Below are 18149 nucleotides of genomic sequence, written 5' to 3' on the forward strand. Positions count from 1 at the left end.
CCAAAGTTATCAATACTTGCATGAGGTACCCTCCCCTCCATTTTCTTTACCTACTAAGAAGGAGGAAATGGAGATGAATGACTCACAAAATACATAACGGTAATCATAAATTGTGAATCGCATGATGCCAGTCGAATTCTACACCACACTTAATCTAATTATTATTTGCTTTGCAGTTCTTTGAAACTCTTGTTTGTGATCATTTACTCCAAACTAATTGGCTGAGGAGCTATGGTATTGCATGCTCCTCCCAGAGGCTTGATGAATGTCCAAGGCTACGATCCTATATATGCTCAGCTGTGGGATTTTTCCAGTTGAACTCAGTGGAGGTTAATTTCTTAGTAGAGATGTGCAGGAATGAACTGTGGTTGAATCAGCTTAACGGTCTTCCTTCTTTGCAGTACCTCAGAGGAGAAGACTTCTAACATTGCCAGGTGCTTTTCTTTCTTAAAAAGAAACAAATCTGATTGTCAAACCTTTCCAGTTAAAATTAATTCTCTCAGTATGATCCAAAGGATATGCAGGAATGGAAGGTAACAATCAAACTTCTGTGACAGAATTCATCTTACTGGGCTTCTCTGGCTTCTCTCAAGCACAATTTCCCCTCTTTGTGGCCTTTGTATCTGCCTATGCAGGAGCTCTGGTGGGCAACATTTCTATCATCACATTGATCAGGGTCTGTCACACACTTCACACTCCTATGTACTTTTTCCTGGTCAACCTCTCCCTCCTGGACATTTGCACCATCACTGCAATCATTCCCCAGATGCTGTTGAATTTAATGGATGAGAAAAAGACCATCTCCTTCCAATGCTGCTTAACACAGGCTTATTTCTTTGTCATCTTCCTGGCCACTGAACTGCTGTTGTTAGCTGTGATGGCTTTTGACCGCTATGTAGCCATCTGCCAACCTTTGCGCTACACCATCATCATGAGCCAGAAAGTCTGCAGTTACTTAGTGATTGGGACATGGGTGCTTGGTATCCTACTTGCCAATGTTCATGTTCTCTCTGTCCTCCGCTTGTCCTTCTGTGGACCCAGTACTATCAACCACTTCTTTTGCGAGCTACCACCACTGCTTCAGCTCTCCTGCACAGACACAACCTTCAACCAGTATCTAATGTTGGTGACAGACCTCTTTTTGGGCTTTGGTTGCTTTCTGATGACTCTAGTCTCTTACATCTACATTGTTTCCTCTATCCTGAAGATCCAATCAGCGCAAGGGAAGAAAAAGGCTTTCTCCACATGCTCCTCTCATTTGATGGTGGTGACACTTTTCTACAGTTCAGTCATTTACACTTATGTTAGACCTCCATCCATGTACCTTGACATGGACAAAATTGTAGCAGTATTGTACACAGTGATCACCCCTATTCTCAACCCCCTTATCTATAGTCTAAGGAACAAGGAGGTCAAAGAGGCATTCAAGAAGTTTGTGAGGCTAGACAGAAACTAAGGTAATCCTCAACTCAGAATTGAAGAATTAAAACAGATTTCTTCTAGCCTGATATCAGAAATACTAGGGGTATTCTACATAGTGCCACACCATCACTCTTAATGTAAATCTCTCATTGCCTTAGAGCTAAACAACACACATTTTCTATATATGTCTTTTGGGTAACTGTATCCCCACACTGAAATTCTCATTAAAGCCTGTTTAATATGAGAAATTTCACTAGTAAAAGCATGCTAAATAATGTTGCAACGAACACTGGAGCTGCTGGGGGTGGGAGGCAGATCAGATTTGTCAAGAGGAATGGTTAAACAGCCAAGACTGTGCATCACAATGAATTATCACAGTTAATTTAACACGATTTCCTTTTATTATTAAAACATATGTGGCAAATTGGTGGATATGTGAAAATTCATCTTAACCACATGCTAAAACTAGAAAGCCTTCAGATGCCTTTCTTTTTAATTAGAAATGCTTCAGTTTCATTTTCTTTTTAATTAGGATGATTCTATACCATGTAGCAAACTCCCTCAGTAAAGATGGGAACAAGAGAATGTGACTAGGTCTGGGTGATTTAAACTTAGACAAGTCAGATATGTCAGAGACTATGAATTCAGAGGTTCTCTGTATCTGGCAGTGTTTACTATAATCCAACAGCAACTACTCTTGTTGCAGGGGTCTTATGACCACTTATTTCTTGAATTGGGAACACCTTAAAGGTGAGACACAATGGATACAAAACTGAAACTTTATTAACAAGTATTCTATGAAGAATAGATCTTAATGGTTTCACTTATATCCAGGCCTACCTACAAAGTGGTCAATGGCAGGTAGGTTGGGAGGTGGGGCTGACTCAGGAGGTGGACCAAATGGAGCATGAAGTCTTCCTTTGAGTCTGCTGTTGGGGCATTTAAAGCAGCCTGCTCTGGCTCTAGTGCTCAGTTCTTCATTGGATCACCCACCCTCCCATTGTGAAAAGGTTTGTCTTGGGTAATTAGACCTTGCTATGGACTCTGTTGGCTGCCATATTCAGGGCCAGGCAGGAATTTGTCCACCAGGCCAATTGGCTCCTGTCTGTTGGTTTTGCCTACCAAATAGAAATGATCACAAATTAGGTGACTTTGGCATTGGGTAAACCTTAGTCTTGGATGGAGAGGAGGTTGTAGTCTCTGCCTACCCCTTCAAGTGAAAAGGTATCCTGCTAAAGGGATCTGAGATGAGTTGCTTCTGTACATGGGGAGTTCATATGCCCAAGGGGTGGAGGGGTGGGGGTTGGGCCACATCACTCCTCAAGATGATGATCCCCACAGGGGCCCTCCTATTTTATATAAGTCCTAGGACGCTGCACTGTCAGGTTAACCAAGAGCTTCACTTCTGGTAGGCAGGCCAGAAGTTGGGGTTTATGCCCAATACCTATGCCAGACTTCTTACATCTTTAACCAATAAAGTTGTAGCCTTATTTGACCCATAAACCGTACTATGTCTGGTTCTTCCTAAATAGTTGAGGGGCAGTGGGTGGGTGAAATCTTGACATGACTTTGTTCATTATTTCCCTAGTGGGATAGGGATAAAAAATGTCATACAAGTAAAGTCATGGATCATGATGATGTTCAGCAACATAAACTCAATCTGTGCTTTTTGTACATGCACTTCAAGGTGTATTTTTATCACATTTTCCAAGAGTTGTCATGCAAAATGATTGAATCCAGAGATAAATGTTATCACCGGTGCTATTTTTCTAGAAAAATAGGTGCTGAAATTCACCATGAACACCTCCCTTGTTCTCTTAGAATGGCAATGGAATTCATCTGAGAGGTGCCGGAACTGAGTTCCAGTGAGTTCCAGCTGAGAAAAAGACCTGGTTATCATGTTTTAAAAGCTGCAAATCAAGCAGCTGCTGGAAAAATCAGAGACAATGTATTAGCAGGAAAGAGAAAGTGCAGGAAGAATGCCCCCAAACACCAGCGGAGGAAATGGTGTGTGGTGTGTGCGGCCTGCTCCGGGTGTCATCCCTGAGAGGGAGTGACATTGCTGCCCCGCCCCCTGAGGGGCTTGCTGCTCACCGTGGGCAGCGCCCCCCTGGGACTCTCGCCCTGCCCTGTTAAAAAAACCGCGGGCCAGGGTGAAGGCCTCTTGTATACCTGCTGCGAATGAAAAGGCATCTTACCCTCACCTGAATCTCATAACTCTCCTAACAGGTGATTTGGTCTGCAGCCACAGTGTGGCAATAAAGGATGAGATTGCCCACCAGATACCAGGCTCTCTACTATTCAAATTAAGCCCCAGTGTTTACACCAGCGTAATAGAGTTGGCTAGGATGCCAGAAGGGATACAATTAAGAACTTTCTTCATTATCTGCACAGCAAGGGGTGTACAGTAAACAGTGCAAAGGCTGAACTGACTCGTTCCCTGCTGGTCACCTGCTTTCAGCAATAGGGGTCGCTGTTTGGTAGTACCCAGTTGGTTAGCTGTCAGATTCTAGAGCTCCCTATAGGTGGCTCTTAGGTAATTCACAATATACAGAGTCCATTCATAAAACGCAGTGTTCATTCATAAAGCAGTAACATAAATCTCCATTGCTACATATTGGGTGTATATTCCAGTAGTTGAACATATCGGTTTATGGCCATGCTGTAGTGTGGTGCTTATGTGACTGTGAATAAAAGGTGGCTGGGCTCATTGTCTTGGGGTTTGGTGGGGAGACGTGACAAAACTGATTTCCAATAAGTGCCCCCCCTTTATTTCCATAACAAGTCCTTCATTCTGTACCCTGAATAGTGACACCAGGGATCTAGAAGGGACAGGGCTTGTCAGTCCAAGCCCTGCACAGTCTCATCAGGGCTGCCCTTAAGGCAATTGGAGCAATTGGGTCAAATTGGGCCCCACGTGCTGCTCCTAAGGGGCCCCACACACCAGGGCAATCTAGATGGATTTTATCTATAAGTTTTTGCAGACTTTGGCCCTACCAAAAAACAAACAAACACACACACACACACACACACACACACACACACAACAAGTTGCACTCCACTGCTTCAAATTGGGTGCCACTGGCTAGCCCCGAGTGTCATAGTTGCTGAGACTAAGTTGTCCTGCCCTCACATGAAGACTTGGGTTTGCAATTTTGGGAGAGGGGAGACTGCAGCACTGGGAAGAGGGCAGGCTGGCAAGGCCCGCTAGATTGAGAGGCCCTAGGCTTCAGCCTACTTAACCTATACATAAATCCAGCACTGCCTCTAATCATTTCCATTCAGTGAAAAGTGAAAATCTTCCCAGAATCTTCACCAAGGCAGCTTTGACTTCCTGGTTCCTCAGAGTATAAATAAGTGGGTTCAAAACTGGTGTGACTGCACTGTATATTAGGGTCACCATCATGTCCCTTTGAGAAGCATTACCAACAGAGGGGAGCATGTAGTTAAACAAAACAGGCACATAGAGCAAACCAACCACCATCAAATGGGATCCACAGGTGGAGAAGGCTTTCTGTTTGCTACTTTTGGATTTTACTTTGAAGAGAAGAAAAGTGATAATGTAGAAGTAGGAGAGGAGTGTTGCTATAAAAGGACCCATTGCAATGCAGCTGGTTACAGTATTGAGGAGCATGAGATTGAGGTGTGTGCTGCCGCAGGCCAGTTTCAGCAAAGGTTTGATGTCACAAAAAAAATGCTCAATGTGATTTTGCCCACAGAAGGGCAGACGGGCAGTTGCCACTGCATGCATCAGGGCATGAAAAAAGCCAGTGGACCACGTGGCTACTGCCAAGAGTTGGCAGACGTGCTTGCGCATGATGATGGAGTAACGCAAAGGGTTGCATATTGCAACATATCGGTCAAATGCCATTATTCCCAGAAGAATGACTTCACTGCTGCCCAAGAAATGGAAAAAGTGGAGCTGGGCCATGCAGCCACCAAAGGAAATGGTTTGGACTGGCAACAGAAAACCAGCTAGCATCTTTGGAACAGTGACTGTGGAAAAGAAGATGTCAAGGCAGGAAAGGTTTCCAAGAAAAAAGTACATGGGAGTGTGAAGTTTTGGCTCAGCTATTGCGACAACCACAATAGCTGCATTTCCCACAATGCTGGCCAGATACATCAAGAGGAAGATAGCAAATAGTGTGTGCTGAAGCTCCCAAAGATTGGTCAGTCCCATCAAGATGAACTCTCTTACATCTGTTTGGTTCTCCATTGCTAAAAGACAAAGGGAGCAATAAGAGGAGGTGAGGGCATTGCAGAATGCTCATAAAATCATTTACCCGTATCAGAAAATTTTATAGTCAGTAGGCTCTGAAACTGCAGTGGGAATAGAAGGGAATAGAAGGTGGACGAAACAGGTTAATAACATGCACACAAATGATGGAAGGTGACTTAGAACTTCCCAGCCTAATTGTAAATGCATCTCTCATTGAGTTTGGAGACATCAGTTAATACATTCATCTTCATATTATCTCTTATCTCATGGGGGGGGGGGGGAATGACTATTTGAACCTGCACTGTAGCATCAGAGTCCATCATGACCAAGAGAATCCATACTTTCAGTCAACAAACTCAAAAACATTCATCCAACATTCATACTTCTTTGTATTTTGCAATGCAGTCTTCCAATTAAGTAATGTGTACAGAAAAATCACATGCTGAGATGAAGAGTGAATGAATATGCATCTGCTAGTGAGGAAGACATTCACCAATGAATTATATTATATAAAATTTGTTTTGCAAACATGAGTATATTTAGAGAAATGCATGCAAACACCCAGTGAATCTTCATGCAGATAGTGAAATTTAAAAAACCAAATTTAAGTTTGAAAATAATGAGATACTGAGAAAAACTAAACAGAGATATTTGGCCATCCCTACCACAGATACAGATACTAGGTGAATTTTGTAGCTGGTGCACAGTCTTACACTCTAGCTAGAATCTGGATTTCCTGCCTTGAAATACAAATGGGGGAAAGAATCAAAACAATGACAGATATATTTGGAAGCATACAAGTCATGAACTTAGGTTAGACTGCCTTTTTTTGGGGGGGGAAGTGTGCCTATTTGTGTGGCAGAGATAGGAAGGAGGCCTAATTTCGGTCAGTGTTTGGCCACTTGGGAATAGCTGGTGGACACCAGTGTTTGGGGTCAGGATGAAAATTAAGAATGAAGTAGCTTATGGAATCTGCTGTAAGCTTTTGAAGGAAAAATGGGTTACAAATATGCAAATGCCCTTCACCACATTTTACCGTTGGTGAAAATAGCATTCAGAATTTCAAAATTATAATGAATGCAAAATGTTCATAAAGAGTTCTAATGAGACTATGAAACTTAGTCTTTTCTGCAGTTCAGGTGAGATGCTAATTGTATGTTAAAGATGGTAGACTTTGCTGAAATATTTTCACCTTGCTTAGAAACACATCTGAAGACCAGCAAAGGGTATTCTGCCTCAAACCACAATAATGCAAGGGGCATTGCCTCCAAACAGTAATGATAACTCAGTTTTAGAATTAAACACTTAATGCAACAATGGCGGTGTTGTGTCCATGCCCGTGTTACCCATGGAAACATACACATAGGCACACAGGAATAGGCGCTCATATTTTAATACCAAATTCCATAAATAACTAAAGCAAGATTGTTATTGCTTTCTCTTTCCAGTATGCCTCATTGGGGATCTTCTGACATGTTGTCTAGGATCAAAGAATGGAAACAGATAGCATTGTTTAGGATCAATGTGTGCTAATCAATTATTTGAGTTGTAGGCCACCAATTCTATTCAATTTAGACCAGCCTTTCTCAACCTTGGGTCCCCAGATGTTGTTGAACTACAACACCCATCACCCCTAGCTAGCAAGGCCAGAGCTCAGGGATGTTGGGAGTTGTAGTCCAACAACATATTGGGACCCACAGGTTGAGAACCGCTGATTTAGACCCACTGAAAATAAAGAACCTAACTATGTAATCTTCAATAATTTCAGAGGATGCTATCTGTGTAGGACTAGCATTGGACACAATATTTGTATTTTATCATCATGAACATTTTCATTTTCTATTGTGTTCTTTACCAAGGTTTATTAGCTGTAGCTTTCTGCAAAACAGACTGTAACCTCAAACATGTACATTGCAACTTTCGTAAGAAAAAATGGGACAAACTTAAATTGCTTCATTAACATCCTGTTATATATTGTGTCCTGTAAAGCTGCAGACAGCTCCTACCTTGATGAATCCGCTTGTCCATAACATAAGACTAGAAGTTAATTGAAGCTGAGAATACGATACAAGGTAGGAAGTCATATGACTTTTAATAGAAAAAAACAGTGTCACTGATTGCTGTGTGAACCACACATAAATATATGTGCCTAAACCCTGGTATGCAACATGTGACCCATTTGGGGAAAGAACTACCAGCATTAAGTTAGAGACTTTTGATTGTTCATGTGGGAATTGAATATAGAAGCCTATCTATTTTGAGAAAATAAACTAGTTGCACTTTTGAGAATACAGATAGTGCTTTTGAGAATAGAAACAATTTGCGCAATCAATGCATGCTGGCAAGTTGCATTCAATGATCAAGCTTTTTTCTTCTCTTTTCTTTTAAAGTAGCATTATGAATTTTGTTTATTTCAGTAATATCTAAAAGGACTAGATTTCAGACTAGCAAGACACACATAAGAACTCATTCTTATGTGTGGCAAAGGGGGCAAAGAAAGGTCAATGAGGGGTGTGGCCTTTTAGTCTCAAAGCCAGACAGAGAGAACAAGGTGGTAGTGCTGTGGTTCCCCACCCATAACTTACTGTTACACCCAAACCTGGGGTGGTCATTCCCCCCCCTCCAAACAAACCACAGTGTCATGGACAAGCTGGATTCAGAAGAGTGATGGGAGGTACCAGCTGAGGAACCCTCTAGGGAACCCCCAGAGGAAGAAGGCTCAGAGCCGAGGAATTTGTGGTAAGATGACAATGAGTGGTCAGAGGGAGAAGGAGCAGACTGAGAGAAGGAGGTGTCAGAAGCAGAAGAGCAGTCTCTCCAAGTGTCCCTATTTTCCAGGGATGTCCCTGATTTAGAGAAGCCATCCCGGTTTCTGATTTGATCCCAGAATGTCCCACTTTTCCTTTGGACGTCCCTATTTTCATTGGAGAAATGTTGGAGGATATGGAGTTATCTGACCTCCAAGCCATCTGAAAGCAATCTTGTTTAGGGAGGTTATTTTTTTTAAAAAAAGTTTAATGCTTTATTATGTTTTTATATATGTTGGAAGCTGCCCTGAGTGGCTGGGGCAAGCCAGTAAGATGTGTGGTGTATAAATAGTAAAAATATCATTATGGAATGGGACGTCCCTATTTTCACTGGATAAATGTTGGAGGATATGGAAGAGGTGACAGGATTTAGGGAACAGGAAGAGGCCAAGGCAGAGCACAGTTCAAACTCTGAGGCAGAAGAGGGGGCTGTAGAGGGGTGGAGCCAAGAGATAGAGAGGCAGGCTGCTGAAGAAGTCAGCGGGTCTCCCCCTCCTGCTGCAACCAGCTACCCTTTCCCTGGTCTCCTAGAACATGCTGAGAAATGAAAGGTGCAGAGCAGAGGGTGGTTGTGTGCAGACACAGCCTGAGACTGCAGGGGAAAGACCCTGGAGAGGAGGAGTTCTAGGCAGCACTGGGAAGGTGAGAATCTTCAGACCTTGCAACTACTTCATCGGGGCAATACCTCGTAGAACGAGTTGCTGAGACCACTGGGCCGGATCTGTGATTTGTTTCCTTGAATAAAAGAGTTAACTTCACTGACTGAGACCACTGGGCCGGATCTGTGGTTTGTTTCCTTGAATAAAAGAGTTAACTTCACTGACCTCGGGTGATTTATTGTTTCGTTGCTGACCTACTACTGACTCCAGTCCTGACACACAAGTTGCAATCAATGTTTGTCATTGGTTTACTGGTTTGGGTTTATTGAGACCCAGGTTCATATGGAATCTGAAGCAAGGAAATGTATGTGCTCCTGGCAGCAGCACAATCAGGAAAAAATGAAGCATCCACACAAAAAATACACAAAAACAAACCAAAAACCCCTCCCTGACCCGCTGCCCCAGCACATTTTGACCTGGTGCCAAAAGGTGTGTAATGAAGGCACTAGCAAAACCTCCTTGAGCAGACCATTCCATAAATGGGGAGCCATTGTAGAAAAGACCAGTTCACATATCGCCACCCTCCAGACCTCTTATGGAACAGGCACATGAAGAAGGGCCTCAGATTATAATCTCAGTGTCCAGGCAGATTTAACTATGTTTCACAGCAAGGAGGTTCCATTCTGGTCTGCAAGGCAATTTCCTGAAACCGCATCCACCTATCAATCAGCTGATGTAAGTGATGTCAACTGATGGGAGGATAGAATTTAGTTCTTTATTGCATGTGCATCCCTGTTCCCTGCTTGGAACACATGTGTTCAGCCAAGACAAATCTCTGAATCATCATCATCATCATCATCATCATCATCATCATTATTATTATTATTTTGCAGGCATCAGTTGTGATTGGGTCCTGTGTCCCATGCAGCCAATGTTTGTAAAATGCAGGAGAAAGGATGCTTTCCTCACCCTATCCTCAGATTTCCCCAAAGCATCAAGCTTGTTACTGCCGTCCCCAAGCATCCTACCACAAAGTGCCAGGAGCTAAAGAACCCTGTGCAAGAGATGTTTACAAGACAACCCAGTCATCTTTTATGTGATATCATAATGCTGTAATATGATCAACAGGAGGATTTCCCTCCCTCCCTTAAAATTGGCACTTGTGCTCAAGAAAAAAAGGGAGAGTTCATCCCTGATATATGAATGAGGCCACAGCAATTTATTTTCGGGTCCTTTGATAAATAGAGTGCTTATTGATTACATAAGATGTAGAATGTAAAGCATATTTGGAGATTTTACTGAGAAAACACATCAGAAGTCCTTTAGAAGCAAGCTGAAGAACCACGACACCCATAAAATTTCTCAGGAGTTGTGGCTTACAAATTTAAACAAAAAAATTCATCCACTATCAGAGGCCTGTAATGATTTACCACAAAGTAAAACCCAATTGTCTTTCTCTTGCAGTTCTGTTACAGTGTGAGTTCCTGTTCTGTTGGTTACATGTCTAAGAGTACTACCATTGGAAAAAACCCGTCTTTGATCATTTCCTTTCAGTGAAAAATGAAATATTTTTTCCCCAGAATCTTTAGCAAGGCAGCTTTGACTTCCTGGTTCCTCAGAGTATAAATAAGTGGGTTTAAAAGTGGGGTGAGTGCACTGTATATGAGGGTCACCATCATGTCCCTTTGAGAAGCATTACCCACAGAGGGGAGCATGTAGTTAAACAGGACAGGCACGTAGAGCAAACTAACCACCGTCAGATGGGATCCACAGGTGGAGAAGGCTTTCTGTCGACCACTTTGGGACTGCACTTTGAAGAGAAGAAAAGTGATAATGTAGAAGTAAGAGAGGAGTATGGCAATAAAAGGACCCATAGCAACACAACTGGTTACTGTGTTGAGGAGCATCAGGCTGAGGTAGGTGCTACCGCAGGCCAGTTTCAGCAAAGGTTTGATATCACATAAAAAGTGTTCAATGCGGTTTGGCCCACAGAAGGGGAGACGGGCAGTTGCCATTGTATGCATCAGGGCATGAAAAAAGCCAGTGGACCATGTGGCTGCTGCCATGAGTTGGGAGACCTGCTTGCGCATGATGATGGTGTAACGCAAGGGGTTGCATATTGCAACATAGCAATCAAATGCCATGACACCGAGAAGAATGCCTTCACTGCTGCCCAGGAAATAGAAGAAGTGGAGCTGAGCCATACAGCCACCAAAGGAAATTTTTTGTGTCTCTGATAGAAAACCAGCCAGCATCTTTGGAACTGTGGTGGTGGAATAGAAAATGTCAAGGCAGGAAAGGTTTCCAAGAAAAAAGTACATGGGAGTGTGAAGCTTTGGTTCAGCTATTGTGACGAGCAAGATAGCTGCATTCCCCACTAGGCTGGCCAAATACATTATCAGGAAGATGGCAAAGAGTATACACTGAAGCTCCCAGACATTGGTCAGGCCCATTAAGATGAATTCTGTCACCTCTGTTTGATTCTCCATCACTAAGTCAGCAGAGAATAATAAGGTGAGAGGAGGTCACTGTAGAGTGCAAGTAATATCCATTACCTACAGTATATAAGAAAATTGTTCAGAAAGAAGTGTATAAAATTGCTCAGTGGAATTGTAAGAATGGTGAAAGACTGTTAACATGTACATAAATGATAAAGATGACAAAGAACATTTCTATTTAACTCTAAACCCACCTTCATTCTGTTTAGGTATTTTTTAATAATAATAAAAATATTATAACTACTTATGAGAGTAGTACCGTTCTCAAGTAGCCTATTACTTGTTCTTGGCCACATCAAAAGCTGAACCTGAGTGCACTCTATCCACCTGCAATTTCTAGAAAATGGACACACTGCCTCTGACAGGGGAGGTAGAAAATGGCCATCGTGACTAGTGCCCACTCATACTGTAGCTTTGTAGATTTCAAAACAGTTGATTACATCATCAATGTGGAAATTGGTTAGAGAAGCTATCTGCAACCAACATGGATTCAAGACACTAACAAAAATGTTCTTCTCTTGATATTGGAATATGTTTGTTAAAAATAGTATGCCTGTATCCAGTGGTGATGCAGCTTTTTGACCCTTTTGTTTTCTATTCCTTAAAAGTATGAAGGTTTTCATACGTGCATCAGGTGGCAACAGAGTACAACTCCCAGCAGCTGACATGGTGTGTGTGCCTAACAAATACCAGGAACCTGCCTTGTAGCATCAGAGTCTATCAACAGAATTCATACTTTCAAAAACAACATGGGGAGCAAACACAAGCTTCTTCCAAAATTAACCCTTATCTGAATGGTGCAACTATAGCCTTGTAATTTGTACAAAGATTGATATATGGTACATGCACATGCAGGCATAGTGTGTATATACATTCATCTATTTGTGAGCATCAACATACCAAAATGTATCCTATTAGAAAAAATGGGAGAAATTTGTGTTAAAATGATGCTGAATTTTCATGAGGACTTTTCTTTTTTTAAAAAATCACAAACTTGATGTGGAAATGTGAATAACCAAATTTAAGACTGAAAAGATGAGAAACTGAGTGTATGGGATAATTATTCTAGAATAATTATTGTGATTTTGAGATTGGTGATCTGGCATGGTCAACTCTTCCTGTCTCTGATTATCCCTTCCTGGCTCTGGTTATCTGTGTTTTATTGTTTTCTCTATCCTGGTCAGTAAAAGCCTTTGATGTATGGCCTGGCTTTTTGTCTCGTAGCTGAGCCTGTATAAGCCCTAACGGGCCACAGGTCTATAAAATATCTAGTTTTGGGGCATAGAAGTCAGAAGTTTGGCACAGTCTATTGGCCACAGAGCTGTGCATCAAAGGCTACCTGGGGGTCACTTCGCCACTTCTTCAGGGCTTCTCAGTGGCAGATTGAAGTGCTTTCTTGGTAATGTATATTTTGCTCGCTGTTTGGAATAAACTCTGTAATCTTCTCACCCACTTGGATTTGTATTGCTTCTGAATCTAATTTTAAAAGAACCATCTTGCATTTAGCAAGACACTGAGAGGTTAAAAAAATTGAGATATTTGCTCATCCCTGACAATGACACAGATACAATGTGAATCTTGTGGCCTATGTATGCTTCGCAGCATTAGATACAATGAATTATTGTAGCTAGTGCACACCCATGAAATCCAGACATTCTAGATAAGCCACCTTATTTGCATTGCAAAAGGGATTGGAGGGCCAAAACAATGACAAAAATATTTGGAAAATAGGTTGCAACCTTGCTTGACAATCATTGTGCTAAATATTCTGTTTGATCATGCTGCAGGCAGCTCCTACCTTGATGAGCCCTTTAGATAAGACTAGAGGTAAATTGAAGTTTTGAATGCTGTAAGAGGTATGAAGGGAGCCATATGTATTTAAAGGTGACAGGAAAAAATACACTCTGGTGGCTGTTTGAACCCCACATGGCTTTATAAGCCTAAACCCTAATATGGAACATGTACCCAGCCAATTAAAGATTTTTGCTGTCATTGGGGAAAACAACTACAATAATCAAGTTAGGGACTCTTGATTGTTCAGATGGGAACTGAATGCAAAAGCATATTGGTTTTAAGAAAATAAACCATTGCTGCTTCTGATTGTGCAGTTTATGCTTTTGAGAATAAAATAATAGGTGACATCGGTTAATTGTAACAAGTTTTATTTAATGGCTTTTTTTTTACTGCTGTAGCATCATTATATATGGTTGTTTCAATAATTTTTAAAAGACTCACATTTCAGAGTAAAGGGTCTGTTATAAAGCACCATTATTTCCACTCCTTGAAGACTGATACACAGTGCAGATTTTTTCATTCCCTCTCATTTCACTCATGCACAAATCTCTACCAACCTCTTCTGTAATAAGTTTGAGTTCAATGTATTGAGAAAATGGTTGGCATGGTGGTATTAAGTAACACTTAGAACAAGCAATAATTTTCTATTGGAGCCCTTTCAGCCAACTAGGATCATTTCATTTTTGTTCCATTTATTATATTTCTATGCTGCTTTTCACTCACATGAGTGAACACCAACAAATCACCAATTGATAGGTAGAGCTGTGTAAAGGTAAACTTGAAAGGCTTTTTTAACGCTATCCAGAATATTGTTGGAAATTGATTTCATTAAAACATATGATCATTCTATTATGCTGTTTTAACTGAGGTAAGGTGCTTGGATGAGAAATCGTTGACTGTAATATGGATTTTATTATCAAGATCCTGGAACCTGGGGAGGGGGGGGAAATGGGGGGGAAATAAGGATGATATGTTTTTGGATAATATGTTTTGTTTTAATTTTGAATAAAATGTTTTTTTAAAAAAAGATCCTGGAACCAAAATCAGTTTTGGACATCTAGTGCCATTGGGCCCAGGTTCTGATGAAACCAGGAAATGGCTTAGCTCTTAGCAACAACACAAACAGGAAGGAGTGAAGTATCCACAATTTCAGCTATGTTGTAATGTAGGGAACCTCCACCACACAGGCCAATCGTGGTCCGCCGGGGGTTCAAATTTGGTCCGTATGCCATTTCTGCAAATCATGCTTACCTATCAATCAGCTGATGTCACAAGTGATGTCAGCTGGTGGGTTGGCGCCTCTAGTAAAATACTAACTTGCATGCCTGTTTCGTACTGGGAATAACCCAGGAAATCAGCCCCAACTTTTTGCAGGCATTGCCTGTGGCAGGGATTCTTGGTAAAATACTGGTTAATTTCTCCACTCCACTCTCAATCACTTGTTTGGTAATAGGTAATGGAAGTGTATAAACTATGCCTTAAAGCAAGGATGTCCAATTTGGCAGATGCCGTGATTTCCCCAAACCACATCCACGTATCAATCAGATGATGTCACAAGTGACATCAGCTTGTGAGTGGGAGGGTAGAGATCAATTCTGGCTTAGCTGTGGATGCAAGTGTCCCCCTTTTATGCTGGCATCAACAGTGAGAGGGGCTTCTCCTGCATGCAACCAATCCTTCAAAGTACAGCCTTATTTCTCCTCTCTCCATCACCTGATGGAGAGGGGATAATCAAGGCTTTACCAGTCAGATACTTAGAACTCCCAAAAGCACCAAGCAAAGGACAGGAAACATCTCTCACACTGTGATTCCCAAGTGAGTGAAAGCTTGGGAACCCTGCAGAAGGGATTTTTAGTGGTGGGAAGAGTAAAGCACCCATCCATCATGTGATTGATGAGCAGATTTCCCACCCACCTGTCAATCTTGGGCTCCAGAACCCAATAGGTTCTCCACCCAGGTTTAAATTGACATGAATGAGGACACAGCATCTATTTTTTTAAGTGCTTTGATAAGTTAATGGTCCATTGCCTTTCACAACAAGAGATAAAAGTACATTTGGAGATTTCACTTAGGAAACACATCAACAGAACTTTCAAAGAAAGCTAAGAAACCATGATGTTCATATGGTTTCTTAGGAGTGGTGGCTTATATTATCTATGTTTAAACAAAAGATTTTAGCTGATATCAGAGACCTGCAATGATGTCCTGCATTGTAAAACCCATTTTTTTTTTTTTTGTTATTCTTCTTGTATTACCGTAGCATTTTGAGTTTCCATTTTAGTGTATGCTTGTCCTACTGTAGTATTATTCACAAAGTCTTTTTTGATTTTTTCCTTTCAGTGGAAACTGAAATATTCTGCCGAAAATCTTTAACACAGCAGTTTTGACTTCCTGGTTCCTCAGTGTATAAATAAGTGGGTTCAAAACTGGGGTAACTGCACTGTATATGAGGGTCACCATCATTTCTCTTTGAGAAGCATTCTCCACAGAGGGCAGCATGTAGTTAAACAACACTGGCACGTACATCAATCCAACCACCATCAAATGGGATCCGCAGGTGGAGAAGGCTTTCTGTCGACCACTTCGGGATTGCACTTTGAATAGAAGAAATATGATAATATAGAAATAGGAGAGGAGTGTGGCAATGAAAGGTCCCATGGCAACGGAACTAGCTACAGTGTTGAGGAGCATGAGGTTGAGGTGGGTGCTGCCACAGGCCAGTTTCAGCAAAGGTTTGATGTCACATAAAAAGTGTTCAATGTGGTTTGGCCCACAGAAGGGCAGACGGGCAGTTGCCACTGCATGCATTAGGGCATGAAAAAAGCCAGCGAACCAAGTGGCTGCTGCCAAGATTTGACAAACCTGCCTGCGCATGATGATGGTGTAACGCAAGGGGTTGCATATTGCTACATAGCGATCAAATGCCATTACTCCAAGAAGAATGGCTTCACTGCTGCCCAAGAAATGGAAAAAGTGGAGCTGGGCCATGCAGCCACCAAAGGAAATGGTTTGGACCGGCATCAGAAAACCAGCTAGCATCTTTGGAACAGTGACTGTGGAAAAGAAGATGTCAAGGCAGGAAAGGTTTCCAAGAAAAAAGTACATGGGAGTGTGCAGCTTTGGTTCAACTATTGCAACAAGCACAATAGCTGCATTCCCCAGTAGGCTGGCCAAATACATCATCAGGAAGATGGCAAAGAGTGTACACTGAAGCTGCCAGAGATTGGTCAGGCCCATCAAGATGAATTCTCTCACCTCTGTTTGGTTCTTTGTCACTAAAAGGGAGGAAGAAAGGTAGGTGAGATCACTGTAGTGTATTATTCACGTCCATCACCCGTATCAGAAATCCATACAGACATAAGCAGATAAAACTCAGTCTAATTCTAAACCCCCTTAGAGAAGTGATTTTCTTTTCCTTCAACCATTTTCATTCCTTTTGAGATTCCTAGTCATATCATACGGATGAATGACTTGTAAAATCTACAGACTTTTTAAATGTGCAGAGAAGCTCATGGGACACTCTTCCTGAGCCTTTACTCACGAGAACATTTATCCCAGCATCCTGTTCTCACAGTGGTAGGTCAGATGTCTATTTCCAGGTCACAAGCAGAACCTCAGTGCAGCTCCACTTTTTCCACCTACAATTCCCAGAAAATGGGGTGGAGGAAAACAGTGAACAAAAACCATAGCCAAAATGGTTAAGTCTCTTAAAAATAGAATCTAGCCAGACTCTGTATGAGAGAAAACCAGCAGGAAGCTGTTAATGAAAAATGCTGTAAGCTTTCTAAAGAATACAACTATCCAAAACATCATTAACTTGCATTAACAATACATTTTTGAGTTTGTGTAAATAACATCTAGAACTTCTACATGGTAATTACAGAAATGCAAAATGTTTGGAGAGTGCTCTAATGTATAGGGAAGTTTTTAATGTTTAATGTTTTATTGTGTTTTTAAGATTTTGTTGGAACATGCCCAGAGTGACTGGGGCAACCCAGTCATATGGGTGGCATAATAATAATAATAATAATAATAATAATAATAATAATAATAAATAATGTCTCTTTTGCAGCTCAAGTAAGGTATTAACTGTATGTTATACATGCAGGCTTTGCTGCAAAATTCTCAATGAGTCTCTGCTTAAAAAGCACATCTGAAGCACAGCAGAAGGTATTCTGCCTCTAGCAACATTAATACTGGGAAATTAACTCCAGACATTGATTATAACTCAGTTTCAGTATTAAAGACTTCATAATCCAACAAAAGCATTGTTTTGTCCTTGTTTCTGTTACCCACAGAAACAGACACTGAGATATGAATATTTCATTGTCCATCACACAGGAATAGCATTGCAGGGATTATATTAGATGATCCTCAGAGTCTCTTCCAAGTCTTTGATTCTATAAGACACTAACATTTTAGTATCTGATTCCATAAATAACTACAGCAGTGGTGAAATGAAGGGGTTTAGCCAGGAATTTTGCCCTGGGAGAAGACTCTAGAGCAGTGGTTCCCAACTTTTTTTGGTTATGATCCACCTAAGCCACCTAAGCCTCTCGAAAATCCTGATTCCCCACCCCCCACCCCGGTGACATATAATTCTTATTATTCAAAAAGTGAACTCCTATTAACTTGGTCTAATTCATTCTCAAATTGCCACCCTTAAAAATCACCCTTGTGGGGCATGTGCCCCATGTTGAGAACCGTGGCTCTAGAGCCATTGAAGCTCTGAGCCTCCAAGCAGTAAGCCTGGTCTGCCCAGTCACACAGACCCCACTCCATAGCAGTTTTGCTTTGCCTTTGTTGGCTC

At 41.5% G+C, this 18149-nt stretch overlaps 4 protein-coding genes across 4 annotated transcripts; 1 reads left to right on the top strand and 3 right to left on the bottom strand.

Moving 5' to 3' along the window:
- Positions 1–526: 526 nt before the first annotated feature.
- Positions 527–1456, top strand: LOC308461546 (olfactory receptor 5V1-like; the record flags this gene model as incomplete). The annotated part of the gene is made up of 1 exon (XM_080978548.1): positions 527–1456. The coding sequence occupies one exon, from the start codon at positions 527–529 to the stop codon at positions 1454–1456; it is 930 nt and encodes a 309-aa protein (XP_080834674.1).
- Positions 1457–4693: 3237 nt separating this feature from the next.
- On the bottom strand, positions 4694–5638 carry LOC308461520 (olfactory receptor 12D1-like; the record flags this gene model as incomplete). The annotated part of the gene is made up of 1 exon (XM_080978516.1): positions 4694–5638. The coding sequence occupies one exon, from the start codon at positions 5636–5638 to the stop codon at positions 4694–4696; it is 945 nt and encodes a 314-aa protein (XP_080834642.1).
- A 4959-nt stretch (positions 5639–10597) lies between these two features.
- Positions 10598–11536, bottom strand: LOC308461529 (olfactory receptor 12D1-like; the record flags this gene model as incomplete). Its single annotated transcript, XM_080978526.1, has 1 exon — positions 10598–11536. One exon carries the CDS (start codon positions 11534–11536, stop codon positions 10598–10600), a length of 939 nt encoding a protein of 312 aa, XP_080834652.1.
- A 4107-nt stretch (positions 11537–15643) lies between these two features.
- On the bottom strand, positions 15644–16602 carry LOC308460762 (olfactory receptor 12D2-like; the record flags this gene model as incomplete). The annotated part of the gene is made up of 1 exon (XM_080977287.1): positions 15644–16602. The coding sequence occupies exon 1, from the start codon at positions 16574–16576 to the stop codon at positions 15644–15646; it is 933 nt and encodes a 310-aa protein (XP_080833413.1). The 5' UTR covers positions 16577–16602.
- Between the last annotated feature and the right edge of the window lie 1547 nt (positions 16603–18149).

The sequence above is a fragment of the Podarcis pityusensis genome, assembly GCF_964106645.2.
Source record: "Podarcis pityusensis genome assembly, chromosome: 13".
Lineage (NCBI taxonomy): Eukaryota > Metazoa > Chordata > Lepidosauria > Squamata > Lacertidae > Podarcis > Podarcis pityusensis.